Source organism: Hyperolius riggenbachi, chromosome 10 (assembly GCF_040937935.1).
Source record: "Hyperolius riggenbachi isolate aHypRig1 chromosome 10, aHypRig1.pri, whole genome shotgun sequence".
Lineage (NCBI taxonomy): Eukaryota > Metazoa > Chordata > Amphibia > Anura > Hyperoliidae > Hyperolius > Hyperolius riggenbachi.
In genome coordinates, this window is record NC_090655.1 from 134,428,593 (window position 1) to 134,445,840 (window position 17,248).

At 41.1% G+C, this 17,248-nt stretch overlaps 2 protein-coding genes across 2 annotated transcripts in view; one reads left to right on the forward strand and one right to left on the reverse strand.

The window, feature by feature from the left end:
• CDH23 (cadherin related 23) overlaps positions 1-17,248 on the reverse strand; it is a 1,682,716-nt gene that overhangs the window by 445,392 nt on the left and 1,220,076 nt on the right. The gene's annotated exons all lie outside the window — the stretch shown is intronic.
• The window catches only part of C10H10orf105 (chromosome 10 C10orf105 homolog), a 31,020-nt gene continuing 16,601 nt past the window's right edge, over positions 2,830-17,248 (forward strand). The window contains exon 1 of the mRNA XM_068257512.1: positions 2,830-2,970. Coding sequence (XP_068113613.1) covers positions 2,850-2,970 — 121 coding nt within the window. The 5' untranslated portion in view covers positions 2,830-2,849. The remainder of the gene's footprint in view (positions 2,971-17,248) is intronic.

The window sequence follows — 17,248 nt, forward strand, 5'->3', positions numbered from 1 at the left end:
GATTACAAGGATCTAGGTTAAAGGGACCCTGAACTCAGGCTCAAAACGGAAGTTGGACTTACCTGGTGATTCCTCCACCCCCCGTAGCCCGTGAGGTCCCTCGGCGTTGTCCTGGCTCCTCATCCAGTCCTGCTGGCTGCTTTCTTAATTGGCGATTTAGGCCTGAGGTCACCCTTGTGCGACTCCGCGTGTCATCACGCCAGCTGGCCTGAGAGTCCTGCACATGCAGGTCACCGATTAACAAAGCCACCAGCGGGACCGGGAGAGGAACCAGGAGGACCTCACGGGCTACGGGGAAGCTGAAGGAAGCTCCAGGAAAGTCCAAATTCCGTTTTGAGCCAGACCTCAGGGTGCGTTTAACCTACATCCTTGTCTATCTATGAGGTAAGCCACCCATACCTCACTCAGGGTGCCTTTAAGAAAAGTAGTTTATTTGCATTTAAGCAACACATTTTGTGAACATATACAGCTTACTCCACCAGGCCAAATATAATTTGCAGCTAATCTTGTCAGTGCCTCAATACCAGGGTGGTTGTTTTTCCAGTGTGGATATTTGGCTTGATGAAGTGAGCTGTATATGCTCATAACAGGGGTAAAGAGGTGCCAAGTATGGATAAAATTAGGTTAAAAACCAATAAAATATAAATAAGTGAAGTGGCTTACCTCAGTAACAACAGTCAAATGCGACAAACAAGGTTTATTATGCACAGGCAACACATTTCGCATGTGCAAGCCGGCTTCCTCAGTCCAATGCAAGTGCCAGGAGAGCTGTAGCCAATAGTATCGAGTGCCTCATTTTTTTTTAACTCTTATTCCTCATTTGAGCTAGTAACGTATTACACTATCTGAGCTACAGTTGTTTCTGTGTCAATTTTCCCCCTAAGGTGTTTGGATATCCCACCTCCTTCTGTATATTGATCATGACACACGTTGCCCAAATGCAAATACACTACTTTTGTTAATATATGTTTGTGTCATCTTTGAGGTGAGCCACCTCCCCTTTTTCTATTTTATGGATTTGAATGCATTTTATCCTTTCCGGGTGCCTCTTTCCCCCACTGTGTTTTCCCTCCGCCAACTGGTTCAGCTGACAGTTTTTAGTATGCTTTTTCTTGAGAGCATGACCAAAGTACAGTGGTGGACTCTGTACCCGTAGAGGCTGCCATATTTATTTCCCTTTAAACACTACCAGATGCCTGGCAGTCCTGCTGATCTTTCTAGTCTGTAGGGTCTAAATCCCCCTCAAACAAGCATGCTAATCTTGTCAGGAATGTCATAGGCATCTGATCATAATGCTTTTTCAGGGTCTATGGATTAATGTATTACAGGCAGAGGATCAGCAGGACAGCCAGGCAATGTGGATTATTTAAAAGGCAATAACCATCACGTCAGTCTCCATATCCCGCTCACCTCAGGTTCCCTTTAAGTTGTTAAATGTTGCACTATTTGTCTGAATGGGTTTTTACAGAATGATGTACACCTCCCCATCTTTAGTTCAGAGAGATTCAGCCTCATTGGGATGGCAATTTTATACCCAGTTTTGTAAATGGTCTGTTGCCATTTAACCTAATTAGTTGTGATATGTTCAATCAGGTGTATGCTTAAGGTTTACACAATAATTATTACAGTATTTATTTTTTATTATTAGTTAGTATTATATAGAGCCAAGATCTTACGCAGCGATGTACAGGATATATGTATATATATTGTCTTTTCACCAACTGTCCCTCAAAGGAGCTCACAATCTAATCCCTACCATAGTCGTATGTCTATGTATGTATTGTGTAGTGCATGTATCATAATCTAGGGCCAATTTAGGGGAGGGCCAATTAAGTTATCTGTATGTTTTTGGGTTTTGAGAGGAAACCAGAGTGCCAAGAGAAAACCCACACAGACACGGGGAGAACATACAAACTCCTTGCAGATACTGCCCTGGCTGGTACTTGAACCGGGGACCCAGCGCTGCAAGGTGAGAACGCTAACCACTACGCCACCGTGCTATAGTCTTTGGATGCCTCTGTCTAATCTTTTTTAAAGATTGTCATCAAGTTGAACAAAGTATATATTTTGCATAAACCATACTGTAATTTCTCAGTTTCAACATTTATTATACTTTTTTATATTTTAAATTAAATATTTTCTTTTTATGATTTCCAAAGCTTCACATTCTGTTTTTATTTACACTTTACACTGCCCCAACTTTCTGGGCAATAGGATTGTAAAAGAACGTTGTACATTTTTATCCTCTTAACTTTTTTCTTCCAGTCTCAGCTTAAAACAAATTGCGGATGAAAATATCTATTACGGCATCTGCACTTACACTAGTGCTGCGCCTACACCAATCTGGCATGCAATTAAAGCATTTTGAAGGTGCTTCTGATACAGATTTAATCAGTGAAAGTGAGAATGAGAAGGAAGAGCGAGGTAAGATTGGAAATGTTCAATTAAACTCCCATGGAAGAAATCTGCTTCAAGCTAGGAATATAAAGAGATTCTTTATACAAACTTCACAACATCCCCCTCCTCCTTTTAAGCCCATCTGAACTTCAGAACAACCTGAAGGCTGGCATTCAGAGAACAAAATCCTGCTACCAGACTGTACCATGTAAACATCTCACAGGGGGATAGGAGTTGCTTGGGAGCCTGCATTAAACTTTCCAAAGAGAAAAGTTTGCAATTAGTTGCATTAGGTCTCTGACTATCGTTTCTATGCTAAAAAATAGTGTTAGCGGTAATAATGTATTCTGGGCATCACTAGAATAAGCACATATAAAGCATCGATCAGAATTAATAACTACTTTCTTGCTTTCTCTCCTTTGTCTGCATCACTCACTCCCCTTTCCTCCCTCATGCTGTCTCTATCTTTCCATCCTCCCCCCCTAAGCAAAGGGCACCAGACTTGGAAAAAACAGGCAACCAGCAGAGAAAGGCGCAGCTATGAGAGCACTGCAGACTGGATGAGAATATCAGGTAGTCTTTTTTGTTACAATTTATTTGCATAGCAATAACTAAGTGGCGTTAGGCTTGAGATATATGAGCGAGATTAATTACTTCAAACTAAGAGCTTTAACTTCTTGTTGACAACCACAACCACCTCAGTCATTGGGTATTAGTGTCCTGCCAATGAAGCAGTTTCAATAATGAGTTGAACCTCTTGTGTTCAAGTCATTAATCTCGACAATGCAAACTGAGCGTTACTTTGGCTTTTCAACAATGTACTAGAGCAAATCAGGTGCGGTTGAAGTGAGTAAGCTCTCAATCAACCTGCTATGTATATAAGAAAAAGACATTCCAAATCGATAGTAGAGCAGGTAGTGAACATGGATAATCACTGTAACTGCAAGCTTAGCACTACTGCTACTAAATGTACAACAGTCATTTTTTTTTCTTTTTGTAACAAATACGTAGAAGAATGTTACGGAGTTGGAATTTGCAATGCATTGTTCAAGTTTGTTGCTGTATTGCTTTGTACAAAATCCACTTTCCTAGCCTTGCATACTGTGTGTGTCAAACATGCAATGAGCTTCAATAGCAGAACCATGTCATGGAGGCGGCTATGGCCGATTTCCTTGTTAACGCCTTGTAGTTATCAGCAGCTTCCATACTTTGGAAATCACTGACAGAGCAACCCTCAGAACCCCTGATCTGCATACGATTTGTTAAAGCAATGGATCAGCATAAACAAGTGTGCATGTGGAAGAGTGAGTGTTTGCGTATTTACTAGCAGTATTTATACACTTTTAAAAAAAATAGAATAAAAAAAAGTTTTGGTTTAGGTTCCACCTTTTGCTGCGAGAGCCAGTAGACAGCATTAGGGATTTTTAGAAGGTCAGTGAAATGATCCTCCTGCAGCCTTTACACACAAATACACAAACCAGCCAGGGCATTACTGAAACGCTTACATGAAAATGCCAATGATTATCTTCTCACCATGGCACATTATCTCGATCAAAGGGGTGGGATGTATTAAGTAGGAAGTGAACAGTAATGGCCCTTGCACACTGGCACACTCCGTCACACCGCGGTACTCCACCCTGCCGCAAGAGCCATGCAAGTCTAAGGAGACTTGCACAGCTGATGCGATGCAGCGCAACGGAAGTACCATAGCTCAGAAGTGTCCCTCTTTTGGTGGGACAGTCCCTCTTTGGGAACCAAATCCCTCTGCCCCTCTTTCTTTCTCAGGACTCCTGTACAGATCTGTATTAATTTAATATATGTACTTTTTTTGTAATGAAAGATGTGTTTGACTCTAAACTTTATTAATTAAATTGATATATTTCTTATTTTCTTTTTGTAACAAATACGTAGAAGAATGTTACCTGAACTGGGGCACCTGTCACTACCTGAGCTGGTGGGGGGGGGGGGCTCCTGTCACTACCTGAACTGGGGCACCTGTCACTACCTGAACTGGGGGGCACCTGTCACTACCTGAACTGGGGGGCACCTGTCACTACCTGAACTGGGGGGCCCTGTCACTACCTGAACTGGGGGGCTCCTGTCACTACCTAAACTGGGGGCTCCTGTTACTTCCTGAACTGGGGGACACCTGTCACTACCTAAACTGGGGGCTCCTGTCACTACCTGAACTGTGGACCCTGTCACTACCTAAACTGGGGGGGCCCTGTCACTACCTAAACTGGGGGCTCCTGTCGCTACCTAAACTGGGGGGCCCTGTCGCTACCTAAACTGGGGGGCCCTGTCACTACCTAAACTGGGAGGCTCCTGGCGCTACCTAAACTAGGGGGCACCTGTCACTACCTAAACTATCCAGGCTAGCCAGCCCAGCATTACCACCAGCCAACCAGCCCAAAATCACTGTCAAAAAGGCCACAGCATCATCACCAGCCCGGCCACAGCATCACCACCAGCCTGGCCACAGCATCACCGCCAGCCCGGCCAGAGCATCACTGCCAGGCCTTTCAGCCCACACATCATCCCCAATCCAGCCAAAAACAGTATTGCCTGGCCAGCCAGGCACAGCAGCCAGAAGAGGAGAATTTAGAAGCCAGGTGAGAGGTGCCTACCATATTAAGGGGGCATTCTGCCTATTTATGTGAAATGTTGTCCATTTATGTGCCTCATGACTGCTGAATTTGTCTTGTTGGGGGCCCCATGGTCAGTGGCGTAGCTAAGGAGCTGTGGGCCCCGATGCAAGTTTTACAATGGGGCCCCCCTAGCACTCTGTACATAACCATTGATACAGCGCACCAAAACCTGCCAATGGCAACTGCAGTGTCAGTGGTGCAAGAAGGGGATGGGGAACTGTCTTTTAATGATTGCCACTATTCAAAGTATCTATAGAAGTGACTATTATGAGCACAGGACCAATAGAGAGCTAATACTGTAGTTGGGGGAGGGCCCTTCGGGGCCCCTCTGGCCCAAGGGCCCCGATGCGGTCGCAACCTCTGCAACCCCTATTGCTACGCCCCTGCCCATGGTTACTGAATTTATCTTGTTGGGGGCCTCATGGTTACCGAATTTGTCTTGTTGGGGGCCTCATGGTTACTGAATTTGTCTTGTTGGGGGCCTCAAGATTGCTGAATTTGTCTTATTGGGGGCCTCAAGATTGCTGAATTTGTCTTATTGGGGGCCTCAAGATTGCTGAATTTGTCTTGTTGGGGGCCTCAAGATTGCTGAATTTGTCTTGTTGGGGGCCTCATGATCGCTGAATTTGTCTTGTTGGGGGTCACATGATTGCTACCTGCGAGACTATGGGAAAAGCTGAATCATCATCATATAAGACAATAGCATTAAACCTACTTTTTCAGCTTTTTAAAACAGAAAATGAAACTGGGAGTTTCTAAAAAAAATGAATACATTTTTCAGGAGTAGGATGGAAGAAATTGTTTATCTTCACAGTTTATTTTCAACTTGGATTTTCCATAATGTTCATGTACGAGTTAAAACGTTTGTATTTAGTTTAAATTGCTGTTGGCACTTTGCAATAGATAAGTGACTTTTGGGTTGCAGTTTGGGCACTCGACCTCCAAAAGGTTTGCCACCACTGTCCTAATCTAATGTCCCACCATTGCTAAGTTCATGTAAATTTGTCTCCACCCATGACCACACCCACATTCTGGTCCATTACCATGCCCATTTGTTGGCGCGGCATGCTAAGCACTCCGCATGACGTAACCCCCCATTTTTCAGTGCGCTGCGCGCCGCGCTACTTCTTCCACCCCTCCCCTTTTTGCCCCCCCCGGAAAATTTCCTGCGGTCGCCCATGCATGTCAAATGATACCGTGTGGCGCTACCAAACACTGCCAATTGTGGCCAGAAGATGGGAAGCTGAACTGCCCGGCAAGCTAGCTTTTCAGTCTTTAAAAGAAATTAGGCCTTAGGATAATGTGTTCTGTTACAAAGCAGTGATTTGGATATACCCATATAATTGTATAGGCAAGTGAGTTCACATGCTACTACAAACAGTGTGAACTCAACCCAAGGGCCTTTTCCACCCACTGTGCAGCATTGTGACAATGCACTGCTGCACAGCACATCACTGTGCCAATTAATGTCTGATGTCCTGGCACATCACACGCTAAGCCACATTGCTGATAGCCAATCTGCACCATGGCAGTGTACACAGGCCCTAACAGAAAGGCTGCCTTCTTCTTAGCCTCTGCATGTCCTTTTCAGCATAGAGAGGCTTTGGGGGATACTGCTGGCTTCATCTCTTATGCCCATGCACTGATGCAAAGCATGGATTCATAGGGTCTTTGCCTTTCTGGAAATGGAAGGTCATAAGGCTCGGTTCACACTGGCACAGATCAAAAACCGATGCGTGCAAAAACTAATCCATGGAATGATGATCACCAAATTATTAGGCACCTGGTATTGTTTAAAAGCAGCCTCGATATCCCTATCACATCAGGTGTTCTTTGAACACAGCAAAAAACAAAAACAAAAAAATCAAAAACACATAAGGAGGTTCACCAATTTCTAACCAGTCATAGAAAAGTTTGGGCTAAGCCAGGGCAGTCAAGCCACACCGACTAATTTAACAAACAACTATTTTTTTCATATTTTGTTATGATAAAAATTTAAGTAAGAGAATATAATCCTGTCTAAGGAAAATACCGTATATCATGTGGATAGGCCAACTTTTTCACAGCTGAGTTTTTGGGTGTAAAGTGGGATGTCGGCCTATCCGGGTAAAATACTGCAGGGATTTGTGTACAGCGGCCCCCGTATGCATGCTTCAAAACGTATACCTACTTGTCCTTGCTCCAGCTTGCATCCTCTAGTGCAGAGTTCCCCAACCCTGTCCTCAAGGCCCACCAACAGTGCATGTTTTGCAAAAAATCACAAACATTCACAGGTGAGGTAATTAGTGTTTCACCAGAGCTGATTAACTACCTCTCTGGATTTCTACAAAACATGCACTGTTGGTGGGCCTTGAGGACAGGGTTGGGGAACACGGCTCTAGTGTACCCAGCCTGGCAATTAGAGCTTTAGGCTTATTTTTTTTATTTGCTTAACCACATTTTTGTTCTTTGGTTCTCTTTCATATGAAAGCCACAAAGCCCAAAGCAGGGACAGTTTAAGGCAAAAGGGGCCCTGGGCAAACATTATTGTGAGGCCCCTTACATTTTTATACTGAACTGAAAGTAAACTTATGATCTCTATAGTCCCTGACTTTTTGGTCCCTGAAGGAGGTCGGGGCTCTGGGCATTGATCCAGTTTGACCTTATGGAAGCACCAGCCCTGGCTCCAGTGGCAGGAAGTGAGGAACATTCTCAAATCAGTTCAGTAAAGGCACAACAAGCAAGAACAACACAGTTAATCTCTTTCCAGACTATTCAAAACTAGCAACAAGAAGAAAACATCTAACAACATAAAAAGCAGAACATTCTTTGGTTTACACAGAAAAAAGTAATAGGAGTTGAAAGGACATTAAAGCAGCAGGGACAGCCATACTATCCCGGGGGGGGGGGGGGGGGGGGGGAACCCAAACATATATAAGTAGATAAATACTTGTTCTACTTCTTATATAACATAGCTTTTAAACTTATTCTCAATCAATATTGTAGTATGTATATCCCATATGGAAACAAAATGTCTAGGAATAAAAAAGGCCTCTATGGATGAATAGAAAGGTTAGAGATAAAATTAAGGGGAAAAATAATGCCTATAAGGTTTTAAAACAGGAGGGGACCGAGGCTGCATTAAGCAATTATGAGGAGTGCAATAAACGTTGTAAAAAAGAAATTAGGCTGGCAAAGATTGAAGCTGTACATCAAATCGCTAGAGATATCAAATCTAACCCAAAGAAGTTTTACAAGTACATCAACTCTAAAAATAGAAAGGCTGACTGTATTGGACTCCTAAAGGATGAGGGTGGGAACTCAATGGTGGATGACCAAGGTAAGGCAGAGTTATTAAATGCTTTCTTTGCTTCTGTCTTCACAAGGGAAACATCACTGTTGCAAATTCCAACTGTAATATTAAATACTTAACGCAGGAAGAAGTGAAGGCAAGACTAAATAAATTAAAAAATAGAGGTCCTAAGGAAATTAAGTTCAGTTATACATAAAACCCTTTATCTTATCTTTTGTGACTCTCTTTCAACTGGCAAAGTCCCAGTGGATTGTCGTACAGCCCACGTTTTCCCAGTATTTAAGAAGGGCAAAAAATCTGATCCAGGAAATTATAGACCTGTAAGCTTATCAACAGTTGTATGCAAACTATTTGAGGGGTTACTAAGAGATACTATACATGACTTCATAGTAGAAAATAATCTTATTTCTCAGCATCAACATGGGTTTACTAAAGACAGGTCCTGTTTGACTAACATGCTCAGCTTTTATGAGGTAGTGAACGCTAATGTGGATATTGGGAATACTGTAGATGTGATATACTTGGACTTTGCAAAGGCCTTCGACACTGTTCCACACAGAAGTCTGGTGCAAAAGTTGAGGATGCAAGGATTGGGGAAGAGTCTGTGTTCATGGATAGGGAACTGGCTAATGGACAGAAAACAAAGTTGTGGTCAATGGCTCATACTCAAAATGGGTGACTGTTAGCAGTGGAGTCTCACAGGGGTCTGTACTGGGTCCAGTAGTAGGATCATATTTCAACAGCTTCTCCTTCTCCCTTCTCAGCTTCATGTCACACTGAACTGCCCTCAGTCCTTCAGTGAGGAGCAGCAATGTGGGAAGGGTGATGACAAGCTTTCTTCTCTTTGGCAATGTATTAAATAGATCCAGGCTGACTGAAGTTTTATTGCAGCTGACACATTTCTGATTAGATTGGAGTGCTTGCAATGCAGGGCTGCAGGCCGCATAAGAAACAGAGCAGTGGATACATGGAATTTGATTTTGCGGCTGACAATCCCACTTTAATACAGAGTAACATAAGTTACGTTTACGTTAGTAAAGTCCTAAAATGTTATCTTTACAAGCATGTTTCTCAATCGACTACATTAATATTTCTCCTTCAAATGATCTGTACATTCCAAGATAGAATGATTACATTAAAAATTGGGAGCTACATGAAGAGAGATGGCATTCTAGAGAGACGACATGGCTTGAAAGATTATATTTCCTGCACTTTATGTTTCAGATGGAAAAGAACAAAGGCACCAAGTAAGACAAATGGAAACAATGGAACCTGACTCAAGAAGAATGAAATCAGATAAACATGTAGGCTTAGAGCATCTTGCTGTCAAAGGAAATATAAGTCCTTCAAAGAATAGAACACACTGCATAGTGTAATGATTAAGGGCTCTGCCTCTGACACAGACCACCTGGGTCTGACTCTCAGCTCTTCCTGTTCTGTAATCCAGCACTTATTCAGTAAGGAGTCCTTGGACAAGACTCCCTAACACAGCTACTGCCCTACTGAGCGCTCCCCTAGTGGCTGCAGCTCAAGCGCTTTGAGTCCGCCAGGAGAAAAGCGCAATATAAATGTTATTTGTCTTGTCTTGGCACAACAAGGTACTTCCAGAATTTCCACTGTGCACAAAGATGTGGCCTTTACATAATGCCACAAAATGACAATCATTTTTATTGAAGCTACATTATGCATGGTTTGCAGTTACTTACATACAGTATAATCAGTGTCTAAACTGCATCTAACTAGCCACAAGACATGTATATGTCATATGTGTCTATTTAATGAAATGAGTTGGTAAAACTGAATTGCACTCAAAAAACTGAAATGAATACACCATGCTGTAACAAATTACTGAACACCAAAAAACCTAATAAAGTGGAAATCTAGTAGTTCTGACCGTGTGAGTGTGAATATATAAAATTTTGAAAAAAATCCGGCCTATGGCATTCCAATGCTAGTGAAAGTGAAGAACAAATATTTCCCACATGAATAAATATATCTTCAAGGTTCCATCCTATGCAGTCCTGCTGAAATAAAGTCCAAAGTTCTTCCTTGATCTTGTAGGACGCTCTCCTTTAATTGACTGGAACACAAGACACAGGAAGATGTAATGACCAGGCTTGTGGGTTGTGAAAGGCTTGAGAGATAAAAGTGCCGCACAAATGGATCTCCCCCTTTTCTGCCCACTAACAGAGCTTTCTGTTGGTGGGCTCTAAACGCTGCTGCCATGTTTTTTTTTTTTTTTAATAAAAATATGTATTTTTTAAAATTATTCCCTCCCCTTGACAGTGAATCAGGGCGATCCTCTCTCGTAAGCATCAGCCTATGAGAGGGAATAGCATTCAGAACCTCTCCAGGGGACAGCCGAGAGACAGGGTTGTCCCCAGTACAGAACTGCATTAGATCGCAGCGCTGTGCAAACAAAAGAAACTGCCGGTTCTTTTTTTTCAGCCTGCTCGCAGCTCTGCTCTGTCACTCAAGCAGGGATGCGCGCGCATCGGCGCTGGCGATCCCCTGTAAAACCCCGCTCCAGGACTTCATGCCGATCGGCGTTAGGTGGTTGGGAGGGGGTTAAACAATAGTCCTGCTGATGTGCGCTACACCCACCATTTCCCCTTGCACTTTATCTGCAGCAGACTGCTGCAACAGGGTAATATGCATAGTTCTGCACTGACTGGAGCAGCTACTAGGTGATCTGAGGTGAACAAAGGTCGGGCCCAAACTCTGGGACTAAGTCTGTGTATGAAGAACCATCATGAAACAAAAATGTAATGTAATTAATGTTTAGATTCCCTGCATTACAGAATCCAAATTTCCAGAGATCTGCCAGATCAGCTGAACATGTGAGAACGTCATAATATTTTATCACAGTTTATATGAACCTTCCACTAACTAAAGACAGTTTGTCTGTTTAGCTTGGCTCACCTGAGTGTGAAACTCACATGCCAACAGCAGATGGCGAACTTCCCCTTTTATTCTACATAATCTTAGACAGATCTGAACAATGTCTCTTTTCTTATTGCAGATTTTCTTAGCTTATTTACAGCGCTTTATTAAATTCAACTAGATGAAAAACAAAAGCCATGAACTGGGAGGGAAAAGCAGTAATCTTTGCAGGGATAGCTTTAGCAACAGTATACATCATCTATGAAGACTGTTGTCGCCTCAGTTATCGCTGGTCTGGGAGCAGAAGGAGCTGCTTCACCAAGATACAATTATTAATAGGTAATATTTTATTATCTAAAGAACTCAGTCACTGGAAACCATTGGCCAGAATTCTACTTTAACCTCTTCATCACTGAAGGATTTGTATAACTTGCTGATGAGAACAATTGCCATTTTCTGTTCTGTTCATACACCACTGCTATTAAAAATGGTTTTGTGTGTAATGAAACAGTTGTGCCCTGCTTTTTGGGGGAGGAAAATTCTTTGCAAATTTTTTGTTATTATTCAGGGATTTATTTTAAATGCAACTTTCTTCTGTATCTCAGACACTCTGCCTATGTTATTATTTCAGGGTAGATATGTTCAACTGTTTATGTCCTTTAAGGGTACAGATTTATGTCCTTGTGGGGTTTGCTTTTTACAAGAACACCCCTCCTGGTGCTTATTGATGCCTGGGATTGTCTCAGGTTCTAGCAATGCCCTTTTTACCAGACATGTGGCTGCTCAATATAGAGTGGAGTTCAATTATGTTACCCCCAAACAGGCATGCAATTTCCAAAGATAAAAGCATTCAGGTACCCCTTTTTTGTGTGTGTGTGTGGGGGGGGGGGGGGGAGGAGGAGTGTTAAATTCCAAACTGCATATAAATTGCATTCAAAATCATGATTATTTGCATGTCATTGACCGTCTCGAATGATACAATGTTACAAGGAACTATGGCTCTCTGCCCATTAAACACCAGAGATGGTGAGTCGGGATGATGCGTATAATACCCATTATGCTTTGGCACCGTCTTTAAGTTTCGGATAGTTTTTCAGTAGTTTTTTCTTTACTTTTAGGCTAGACAAACACAGGCTGGCGATCTGCATAATCTTTAAAACAGGACTGCAATGCAACAGAGGGAAACATTTGCGTTGCGCATTACATGTGTGATGCATGCAGTGAAGCATAGTTAGTGAAGGGTATTCTTCGCTGCAACCGTACATGCACACATTTTCTGGTACTACATGTCTTGTGAATGTACCAATACAATATAATTGCATTACGTTAGCAATGAGACACACTAAATAGAAAAAAAAATATGACTTGCGTGGAATAAAAAATCATAAAACAATTGAATGTAGCTTGGAACTGGCCTAATCAAATACAAGGCTCCAATGTATTTCAAGTGTTTGTAGACAACTGGGCTTCTGCTGTCTTCTTGTATCTCACAACTAGAACAAAGTCGATTCAAAGTCATGATCAGGCACTATTTTAAAAGCTTCATGCTCAGAAACATTTACCGTAATGCCAATTCTCCCTTAAATCAGAATGTGAGGTGTACAATCTACAGTCCAATGCCACCATTACCACCATCAAACTACAAAATTCTGGCTCACATCAAATACGTTGTGTTGTTCCTGACAACTTTTCAGTGCGAGTTTTGCCAAATTATGATAAGCCATTTCTATCTAGTGGAAAATAATGGAATGCTAATATGCGGAACAGCTTAATCCTGTGAATTTGTCATTGAGTATAATACATGGATTGCCCTTGCTTGTGGAATATATTGCATGGCGGTACAATATTCTTCCCAATGCTGCCTAAAGGATATAAAAGTCATAGATCGATTGCAGAATGCTTTAGTGATGAGACCTGTGAGGACAGGAACAGAATCCAGTTTGTCATTCCTATCTTGGTTCAACCTGCAATTGATTTTCTACCTTTTCCTTACGCACAAAACATTGTTCTTTTTATTCATGGAGAAATCAATGGCTTGATTTGTGTGCGCATAAAGCTTCCAGCCACTCAGAAAGCCATTAATAAAAATGTAAGATGACAGATGTCAGCTGCCTCCAGTACATAAGATAGCATATTCACTCTTGAAATCACTGGACCTTTTGAGCAATGAAAATATATTGTAGAACCCTTCTGTGTATACAGACATCAGCATCCCATAACTTGAACAAGTCATTTCCTTTTTGCATCTTTCACTATGAGAATAATGTGCCTCAAGACGCAAGGAAATACTCCATACGATAAAGGAAAAAGATAAACCTAGAATTTAGCCTAAGAGACAGAGAGGCCCTAAATATAGCTTTTACAGTTACCCTTAAGCCTCGAAAAACAATACAAAATATGTGCACCTGTGCCCATCTATAAGTCTCAATCAGTCATTAACCACTTCAGCCTATCTGGATAACTATAGTTGTCCAGATAGCCACCGCTTAAAGCAGACCCAAACCAAACATTTTTTTTAATTAAAAATATTTAGTTGCACCACTCTGACACATACAAAGATAAACACTCCTTCAAACCTATGATCATTTTAGTGCATGCTTTTCACCCTTCTCTTTTCATAACTAGGGTTATACTGGGGGCAGCCATTAGCAATTCCCCCATTGCCGGACACCATCTACTCCACCAGTTTGCCGGATTTTTTCCCGGCAATTTGAAAGGAAGGGAGGGGTTCCTCCAATAAATGTAAAATATTTTATATTTGTCATCATGCAGCTGAAAAAGGCTGCTATACATTATTATAATTTAGAAAATAGATTTTATTCCTGAAATCTTGTATTTTTAATTTGGGTCCACTTTAAGTCTAACTGGATGTGTATACAAGAAAGTAAACAGAAAAAAATCAAGTAGTTGCCTTAGGGACTCAGATTCTTTTTAATATGTATGTCATGAGGGTATATTACTGTTATTTTAGTATATAAGGGCTTGAAATTGACAGGGCACAAAAAACCCATAACAGAAAAAAATACACATTTCCAAATATATCTGTATCATGCATTGTACTAGGGACAGAATTTAAATGTTGTGATAGCTGAGGCTAATTGGCCAATAAAATGGGTGGATCTTATTTATAGTAGCAATGCTTATTTTAAAGTTATGGCCAAATGAATGAGGGGAGTGCTGACAGGTAAAATGACTTTATATATATATATATATATATATATGTATATATATATATATATATATATATATATATATTTATTTATTTTTTCCCCCAAAAATGTGAAATAAATATACTCATTGGCATCTTTGTGGAAATTCAGGAGGAGAGGTCATAGGACACTGACTAAGCTCTGGGAACCTCAGGCAGATAACACAGCAACCGTTCACCACCCGCCCTGCCTTTAATTGCACTCTACCTTCTGTGGTTTCCTATGGAAAGGCTTTGTGGCACATCCTCCCTCTTTTTTTACTCATTGGCTCGAGAGGTGGCTATGGTTGCCACTTGCCCTTCCTCCTGCAGTGTATTCTGGGAGGACACAAAGCCACAGTGTTAATGATCCTATATTAACGAGTGGAGGGCTTGTGTTTCAAGAGGTTAGGAGATTGTGAAATCCACTGCTTGATCAAGTCAACCTTCACAGCCCTGAAATAATGTTAGATATGGTGGCACATTTTGCAAACGCAATATATGCCTATTTAATAGTGCACAGGCTCACATGGACTATTATACCTAAAGCAGTAGTGCACCATTCAGGGAGCTAGAAGGGTGGTGGGGGCTAGCAGAAGTCTGCACTAATGGATGGTTACCTAACCACCCAATGAATGTGTTGACGTGTCTTGCAGGAGTGACTGTTTGAGCCGGTTGGTGATAGGTGGACTGTCTTAGTGGCGCCACTGGCCCTGGAGTTCTGCTCCAGTGATTTACTCTCAGCAGGTACACTGCACTTCAATCTTCATACAGGAGTAAGGGTATTTTTAGTGTTTGTGTTTATGAATTAAATCTCATTACACAAGAGGAGGCATGTATGTCTGATAAGATTTAAATTTTGGTTCATCTATGCTAACCTTAGCTATTCAAGTATAGCAAGTTCCTCGTCTAAATGAAAGACAATCCAGAAATTGTGCTCAGAAACTACATATTTTCACACATTGTCGATAGCTTATTTTTATTTTATTTTTTTGCACATAAAGAAGTACAACAGTAAAGAAAGAAAGAGAGTTGGGAAAAGAAGAAGAAAAAGAAGTAGAAGAAGTACTAAGAAGGGCCAAGAAGTTCATTATCAGCAGATCATCCACCATCAAGTGTCAGGCTTTTGAGAAGCAATAACAATGACAAGTATAAGATTGGACCATTGTCCTAAATTCTGGATGTTGTAACCATACATCCCATTTCCTATAAAACTTTTGAGGGCGATTCCTGTGTTTACATGACATGTTACAAAATCGGCAAAGCAATATTTACCGCATTCATCCATATTGATTCCACCTCAATAAGATTTCCAGTTTGGCATAGTGAAAAAGCATACATATTAACCTCTTTTGATAGCGAGTTACGGTAAGTGGTCTGGTTTCAAAATTCCCAAGATTACCACCCAAGGGTTTAGACTATGTAGTGCCAAAAGTGTCAGTTTACCATTTTAAGAGAAAGTTAGTGTTATAACAGTGACAAAACAATTACAATTACAGTAAGGGCTCATTGTCTCTACAATCTGCAAGTACAGACAAAACATTTGGGTACATGTTTCCTGTGTTCACACGCATTTTCTTGTGCACTTGCATTTTAACGCTTTATTGAGGGCATTAAAGGCAGTCGAAAGGCTGGAATTGGTGATTGGCCAATTTTATCACTGGCAATGTAGGATCAGGCGGAGTTGTCACTTAACAATAGTTTTATTAACTTTTTAGTTCTAAGGCATATACCAAAAGCCAATTATTTTTGCATGATAGCATACTCTACTCTTTGCTGTGCACAGATCAGACATTGTTAGCCTATGTTTAATGGAATTTTTGTCAATGACAGGTTTTTGCCGAGCTGTGGATACAGGGTGCATTTGTACTAAAGGCTAATTCCTGGTACACACCATGTAATTTCCCATCAGATGGGTAGAATAGATAATTTCTAATCACTCCTATACAAAATCGATCAGACAAACGTTTGGAAATCAGATTGGACCTATCAGAAATGATCTATTCGTCTATCTGAGCGAAAATTGCATGGTGTGTACCAGGCAGAACAGTTTCTCTGAATCTCTGCCAATGTCTGGACTGGGGGACTGATGTGTAATCTACAACAGACCAGACTACCCTGCCTTTACTCCCACCTTATACGATTTCAATGGTGTGCAGAAATATGGCAAACACAATCCTTTAAAAATATTTAGAGAGAAAAAAAGTGATGGTTTGGACATGACTATTTATTTATCAAGCCATGGCAAGTACTAGTCATAATGTGGCACTGATATTTTTAGATGTATAGATATATTTATACATAAAATGATTAAAGCCAATGAAATAATGAGTCCCACCCATCAATCTACCCACTTTCAACTAGTAGAAGACTTGATGTAGCGGTAAATGAGCTTGATTGTATCCAGTAATGTGGCAACACAGTATAGACATTTTGAACCAGTCTGACTCTGCATACAAGTGTTGCTAGATAACACTCCTGGCAGCAGTGAGAGGGGGTTGTAAAGAAACACATCAAATTAATTTTGAATTAAGATTATGTGTGATGTAATAGGATGTCACTTCTGCAATCAGGGTGTTGCTAGGTGACACATTAGCTATGGGGAATTTGTAAACAGTGGAAGAAGTGCAGTTTCTCCATTTTAATACAGAATAGCCAGATAACTCATGGTGAATAAGAGACTTAAAAGCCTTAAAATCCAAAAAAGCAACGCTTAACAAAATTTTGCTGCCTTCTCAAAAATAGAAGATATTTGCAATTATTCAGCTTTAAGTAAGCAAATATGGTTTCCTGTGATGCATCATTCCCATATGCAAATCATCTCTTCATGGATACGTGCCT